Here is a 7,721-nt window from a genome sequence, read left to right as displayed (position 1 = left end):
TGTGGTAGACAGGCCTTCTGCAATGTAGCAGACACCATTTCCTTTTGCTTTTTAGTGAGGTTATTGACGGTGGGCTAGATAACGTGTCTAAGGAAATAGTGGATAGTGTTATCACAGGACCAGCTGGCAATATTCCAGATGCATTTCACAATCCAGCTAGTACTTTCAGAACACTAATCAAATCAGGATAAATTAATAAGCAATTAAAAAGTACACAAAGATCAGTAACTTGTGTTTTCACTACCATGGGATAGCACAAACATTGTCCACAGAGCGTAGTAACAAGTCTAAACATGACTTAAGCCATTAAACCAGCAGTCAAACACTGATCTATGTCTTAGTCTGTATCCCTATCCACTACGTGATGCCCAACAGATCTACATTTGCACAATAAGGACCAATGCGAACAACAAGAGATATAGGATTATGTAGTGAACTGACCGCGTGATAACAGGTTATTCAGCAGAAAGGATAAAAGGACAGGACATCGATCTCATCAAATCAATAACATTTAAGTTGTCAAGGGATGTCAGTACACAAACATCAATAGTAACAATAATAATTCATAACCATTCAAAAATCACAAGGTGTGAACTGCAGTAAAATTGCCAATGATTTGTCTTGTACTGCTTTGACAGGCTGATCTATGACAAGACTCAACTAAGCACAATAACAAGTAGATGTTCATTCACAGTCCTGCAAAAAAAATGTTTACTTTGCCACTATCAGCTGCTGATAATGTGACCAATTATGTATGGCAAACCTCCAGACTGGCGTTGCAGAAGTTATGCAGTCTACTAGAGATATTCAGAATAGAAAATCTCAGCATCTCTTAAAGGCACGCCCAAAACCACTGCATTCAACATAAACTGTGGATTTGCTGATTCACTGCCCAAACTCTCAGTCCAAAATACACGTTTTTCACATGCAGGAGTCCATAGCTGAATACATCCAGGCAGCTGGAGCTAGACCTCTTGCTTCAAGTTGGGATATCTTTTCAGGAGTTTATTGGCCTGTTTTGGCAGCAGTCGTCCTCCCTGGCTAAAAGTCTGGCGCTTTGCTTTTTCTCTCTCTGCCTGTAAAAGCAGAAACAAATTAGCACAGTGTGTGTATGAACATATCACAAGACTGAAGGACCAGCAGGGAACAGCAGCTCAAGTGGGGGATCAGTGTTTGTTAGAACTCCTCCCAAAGCAGGAAAGAAATTATTCCAGCCATTCTTCCTAATTACCATTCCTATGGCTCCCTCAGCACAATGTTTAATGAAGGCCATAACATTGTGCAACCATTACAGCAACAATCAGCTGGGTGGGGCTGTAGGATTTCCTGACAGAAATGAGTGACAGTTTTGGAGTACCTGGGCCTTTTCTATACATCTGTAGAATGCAGACACTTCACTGGAGCACACAGTGTTGTTGAAGTCATTCTGCTTCCAGCAAGCCATCAATATGGACATCTCTGTGATACATGTGGCCTCTGGAAAAAGGATGTGCAAGATGTCAAAACGCATTTGAAAAACAGCACATTGACATTTATTTCTTGGTTTAAACCATAGCACTTTCGCCCTGCTAACCGAAAGCTCCTGTGAATACGGTCAACTACTGAAGTTATATTTGCTCTCTATCACAAACAGAAGTCTAATTGTTTTAATGCTAAACTTCCTCTGAATGAGAGCTGGAAAATAAATGTGTAATAATGAATCCCAACTAGCAGAAGAGCTATTATACCTGATTGTGAAAGGTCAAATGTTTTTATTTTTTAAATGAGTTTAGAGAAGTGATCTGCAAGAATGATAGCGTTATAAAGATTAAGTATAAATATATATGCAGGATATACATTTTTAATCTACACACAAAACTCATGTTTTAGTACAAATTGGCACAAAACAGCCACTCCCAAAACAGCATTTTTCTGACCCTTTGAACAAAAAATAAGAAAACAAATAAATAAACGAACAAACAAAGTGAGATCTATAAACCCAATGAGACTAAATGTAGAACAACCACAGAGATGGGCTTTTCTAATTTTAATTCTGACAATTTTAATAATAAGACGGCTGATTCAAGCAGTATTGTCAATTATGTAGTCAAGCAGTCCTTCATTATATTAAATCATGTGCGCTACTGACAATTTCACGAATCTATTTAAAGACTGGAGTGCAGCAAGAACTGCTAATGTGCTGTCCCACTGTGCTGTTTTACTTGGAGAGTGCTGGCTATCAAACATTATCAAAGGCAATGCAGAGTGAAACGGTCAATACTAGGGCAGAGAGGATCGATAAAAATACCGATACCATTGGCATTGGTATCGGATCGACATTAACATGATGTGATTGATACTTGACTCCTCTACGTTCAATACACTGCATACTTTTCATCAAAAAGTAGACATGACTGTGCAAAAACGGCTCCATTCACATCTTGCAGGCACACGCGGCTCCTCCTTCCCTGCTCTGCTGTTTTGTCGCCGTATCGTCACGTGACTCTGCAGACTCTTTTGTAGGCTGTGTGTAAGACGGCTTTCCGTTACTGTAGCAACACCAGCAATTTATTCAAATACATGAAAAACCACGAAAAAGAGAACTACGAGCTGCGAAAGAAAGAGAATGGAGGGAAATCCCTCAGACAGATATAGACCCCTGGCAGAGACAGACATTTTGGGAAGGTAACTACAAAGTAGCTAGCTACTAATTTTTCAGTAGCTGTAGACTGAAGACAAGAAAAATTCAAGTTTTAAAATGTTCATTTTTCTCCAGTTGTATTTTCGTGCAAAATTCATGTTTGCAAATTATGTAAATTCAGTGGAAAGCAAAAATGACTCATGACAGTGTATTCAGATTTAGCATGTTGATGATAGATTCACCTCATAAATCATGATGCACTGCTCTCCTCTACATGAAAGTCAGTGGTGGACAGTAACTAAGTAAATGTAATTCGTTACTGTACTTAAGTAGTTTTTTTTCTGTTTCTGTACTTTACTTAAGTTTTTCCATTCTGGGCGACTTTTTCCTTTCACTCCACTACATTTCAGAGTCTAATATCTGACTTTTTACTCCACTACATTTTGAGAAATCTGTCGTTCCTTTTGGTTTCTGTGTGTATGAAAACTTAACATGTCAAAACAAAGGAAATGCAAAGCCAGAACACCAATCAGGGCACAGCGGTCACTTTGTTCTGTGCTTGTTTTAACCTGTTGGTCATACCGACCCAGTGCAGCACATGGTTCAACATCAGTGCAGCAGTGTAAAAATTTGGGAGCACATGCGTCACCTAAATGATGAACTAACCTCACTTTGTGTCAATAGACCACAATATAGAAATATGTCCACATATGCAGTTGTGACTGACCTGTTTCTTGTTTTCTGAATTTATACAAACACTTTCATTTTATAGTAAATTAGTTTGGGTTAGTTTATGTTTATGAACAGATGCCTACAGATCAACACAGTAAAGGAAAACTTATTTGTGATCCTGAGCTTAAAGCCAGTTTTTATTCAGCTTGTAACTAATTTACAAAGTAATCTTAAACTGAAACTTTGCTTGTGTGTAAAAAGTGATTTCAGAGCCACTCGGTTCTCCTTGATGGAAACTGTTTACCTTCAGTGTTTTGTGCTTATGATCATTTTAATATTCGTCAGCGTCACTAATTAATGATGTTCTATTAAAAGGCTGGTTTACCAAGAGAGACGCTGGAGGACTTTCACCTAAAATGAGTTCATGAAGCGAGTCTTGTTACAAAAATGATAACAGGACATCAGAGCCAGAATTACTCTTTTAGTACTTTTACTTTCGATACTTAAGTACATTTGAAGGTAAATACTTTAGTACTTTTACTCTAGTGGAGGTCTAGAGTAAGGACTTCTACTTTTACTAGAGTAATATTTCACCTTGGGTATCTCTGCTTTAACTCAAGTACATGACTTGTGTACTTTGTCCACCTCTCATGAAAGTACATAAGCTGCTTTTACCGGTATCGGCGATACGGGCCCTGTATTTACTTGGTATCGCACACCACTATTCAATACTCGATTGAATCGAACAGAAAGAATCGACTCGGTGAAATGAATCGAATTAGTCTAAAGCCGGCCGTTGGAAGTCATATAGCCTAGGTCAGCTAGGTTAGGTCACATGGGAAACCCCCACTGCTGAATTCACTCTAGCAATGTTCGTTTACGTCCAGCACGACTTAAATGACGAGAAAACAGGCGTTCAAACCCGCTCGGGGTCTTAGGTGAACACTCCAGGTTTGTTTCTGTTTCGGCTCCTGATGAATCGGACAGTGAGGCATTTGAGGGGAGAGTGAACTAATCGCTCCGCATGAGCTCCGACAGCAGCGCCGATCAGAGGCGCCTGGGCTCACCTCCTTTCTCCGGTCTCCGGTTCGCCACCTCGTCCTTGAGGCGCAGCGGCTTGTTGGGCTTCAGCACGGGCCGCCCGCGCTCTCTGCTCAGCAGGCGCCTCAGCACCGCCTCGACCCCCGCGCCCTGCACCGCCATCCTCTACAGCAGCCCTGCGCACAGCGCGGAGCTCAGACCACAGACACTAAACTCTCAGGGCACAGCAGACCACCACGCTCCTCAAAACCGTCTGGAAACCGCCATCACTGCCGTCTGACGTCTGTCCAGCCGTCGCTATGGTTACGCTCAACGTCACTGCCGTAAACACGTCGTAAATCGCTGCCTGAGGATCTGATTACTTTCCAAGTGCGAATACTTTTGCTTCCTCGTGTACAGCGTGTTTTGCGGCCTGCGGTTCTTGCTGCACTCTAGTCTTTAAGTGGCTTAGTGAAATTGTCAGTAGCACGCATGATTTAGTATAATAAAGGACTGAACTGGTGAAGCTGGTGTTGGATGGTGACTGTAAATGCTGGGACAGATTAACAGCAGGTCTTTATAATCTAATATAAAGTGAGGCGTTCACTTGGTGTAAAGTGTTTGGACACCTCTCACTTCCGAGCTTGAGCTTTTTATTTTAGACCAAGAGTGCAGCAAAAAGGGAGGATTGGCAGCTAACAAACTTGAGTTTCTATGCAGTTTGTTTCAGGGGGTCTATATAATGCTCTTTGTGAGACCCTTATCAAGCCAATGGCTGCCTATTACTGCTATGTTAAGCAATACGCAAGATAAACTGAGCATATTAAAGCATTGTTTTTCTGTATTATACATCATCATATGTGGGCTGGAGGTTAGGGATCCAGCCCTGTGACTGGAAGGTTGCCGGTTTGATCCCCCTTCGCTGACAGTCCATGACTGAAGTGCCCTTGAGCGAGGCACCTAACCCCCAATTGCTCCCCGGGTGCCGTGGATAGGGCTGCCCACTGCTCTGGGCAAGTGTGCTCACTGCCCCCTAGTGTGTGTGTGTGTGTTCACTAGTGTGCATGTATGTGGGGGTTTCACTTCACAGATGGGTTAAATGCAGAGGTCTAATTTTACAGTGACAAATTGTTGTAAATTCTATTTCTATTCATCTTGGGCTCAACTCTTACTCGAGCATTTGCAGACAAGAAGGTAAAAAACTCTCCTGTAAAACCATTAATGGAGCATGGGATCTGCATGAACTTTATGCATTAGCATAGTTTCTTGCCAATTCAAAACATATTCAATTTAGTTTCATCAGATTATCTTAGCAAAACACTAATTGGATGTCCTCATATCAATAAATAATGGTCAAAAGATTGTAATAAATATATTATTGCTTCATAAATAAGTAATGCAGATTAGTTACCAACTGTTAGCAGGATACGCAAGTTCTGCTTTTTGACATGATGCTTTTTATACCATCTCAAGATGTTCTGTAGTTGCAACGTTAAGTTACTTCTACCTACTAACATTTAATTGAGGAATGGTATTAGGCTATTCGAGCTGCTGCTAGTCTCAAGGTTTAATGATGTATAGTATGAATAAGGTGTTGGTCTGGTGTGACATATTTGGCGTTGTCATGAAAAGTCCATTTTAAATGAGTGGCTGTTCTTTATTTCCAGGTTAGGTTGGGTGTTTGTGCACATCAGGGGTGATGCACATTTTCCACTGCGTTAGTCAGCCCATAAGTAGTAGCTCTGGAGTTAAACACAGCAGGAACATAATTTAATGTAGGACAAGCCTGAACAAACATGTTCTGGCACTTTATAACAGCAGAGCTGAGTCTGGAGGTGTAAAGCAGAGGAGGAAAGACAGTTTCCCTTCCAAAACTGCATGGGGTTCTGTCTTTCTGTAGAAAGAGTTGCAATTATTGGAAAATTTATTTAAGGTCTATGTTCTGGTTTAAAGTAGGATCACACCACAAAGTCCTAAATGACTGATTAAAGAATATTAGGACTTAGTTTTGAGTTTAGGCTAATGACAGAAAGCTGGGCATGTGGTAACATTTTCATATGACATTTGCATTGCATTTACACTGACATACATGCTTTAAATTTTTTAAATGAAACTATTCTCTGTAGTTCACGCAAGCTTGGTCACCATACTTTACATGTCCAAAAGTTTGTAGACACATGTCATCCAAAGTATCTTCTAAAATCAGGGGTATTAAAAGGCCTAAATCATGGCAAAAATGTTTAATAGACTTTAATATATTATGCAAACACTTATAAAGTGCACCATTCACTAACCAGTCTATACAGTCCAAAGCTGTAAAAATAGCCTGTTTTGAATTCACTGTTTTTGATACATCATGAGAACCAACAATATTTTCACCTATTCAGCCTACAGCAGTTTAGCTCCGCCCACTCATTCTGAACTCATTTAATCTCTGAAAGCTTTTTGAATGAGGCACAATACAGTACATTTGTAGTATTTTGGCAGATGCTCTTATCTAGATTGACTTACAGTTTGATCATGTTACAGAGGTAGAGGTAGTGTGCATGTATGTGGCTGTTTCACTGCATGGATGGGTTAAATGCAGAGGTCTAATTTCACAGTGACAAATGGTTGTAAATTCTATTTCTGTTCATCTTGGGCTCAACTCTTACAGAGGGAGAGGAAGGTAGTGTTAAGAGTTTTGCTCAGGTTGGGGAATCAGACCCCAGTCTGCAGTGTGGAGGGCAGAGGGATTACCCACTATACACAATGTAGAGCAACCAGTCAATCAGAACAAAGCTCACTTATCTTACCCAGTCTTGAAGATACAGTAAGAAAAGCAGCATGTTTAATTCTAAGGGAAAAAGAGAATGTGAAAAATCATCATGTAAAACTGAATCATGACTTTTTTTTGGTACATAAAATCTCATAAATGTTATAAGGAGACCCAAGTCCATTGTAAGGAAAAATGTAGGAACTGATAATGTAGCACTGTCGCCTCACAGCAAGGAGGGCCTGGGTTCGATTCCCCGGCCGGGCGACCAGGGTCCTCTCTGTGTGGAGTTTGCATGTTCTCCCCGTGTCTGCAAGGGTTTTCTCCGGGTTCTCTGGGTTCCTCCCACAGTCCAAAGACATGCAGTCAGGCCAATTGGACATGCTACATTGCCCCTAGGTGACCTGTCCAGGGTGTATCCTGCATTCTGCCCGAAGACTGCTGGGATAGGCTCCAGCACCCCCCGCGACCCTGATGGAGAAGCAGCTTAGAAAATGGATGGATGATAATGATTTAGTTCTTGATCAGAAAAATATTGAATGGAGCTCGATCACTCCAGACAACGTAATTCTACTTTTTCTCTACTTACCCCTCCAGTCATTGTTGTAATGGACTATGTTGTTACACGATGATGCAACAGAGCATTGCAGTATA

The 7,721-nt window shown here is 40.9% G+C and overlaps 1 protein-coding gene across 1 annotated transcript; it reads right to left on the bottom strand.

Moving 5' to 3' along the window:
* Positions 1-491: 491 nt before the first annotated feature.
* On the bottom strand, positions 492-4,681 carry chchd1 (coiled-coil-helix-coiled-coil-helix domain containing 1). The gene is made up of 3 exons (XM_017715811.2): positions 4,360-4,681; positions 1,358-1,476; positions 492-1,076 (listed from the first exon to the last, which is right to left on the bottom strand). Exons 1-3 carry the CDS (start codon positions 4,493-4,495, stop codon positions 966-968), a joined length of 366 nt encoding a protein of 121 aa, XP_017571300.1. The 5' UTR covers positions 4,496-4,681; the 3' UTR covers positions 492-965.
* Between the last annotated feature and the right edge of the window lie 3,040 nt (positions 4,682-7,721).

The sequence above is a fragment of the Pygocentrus nattereri genome, chromosome 5 (assembly GCF_015220715.1).
Source record: "Pygocentrus nattereri isolate fPygNat1 chromosome 5, fPygNat1.pri, whole genome shotgun sequence".
Classification (NCBI taxonomy): Eukaryota; Metazoa; Chordata; class Actinopteri; order Characiformes; family Serrasalmidae; genus Pygocentrus; species Pygocentrus nattereri.
Note: the sequence above shows the minus strand (reverse complement) of the source record. Positions and strands in the feature narration are given on the sequence as shown.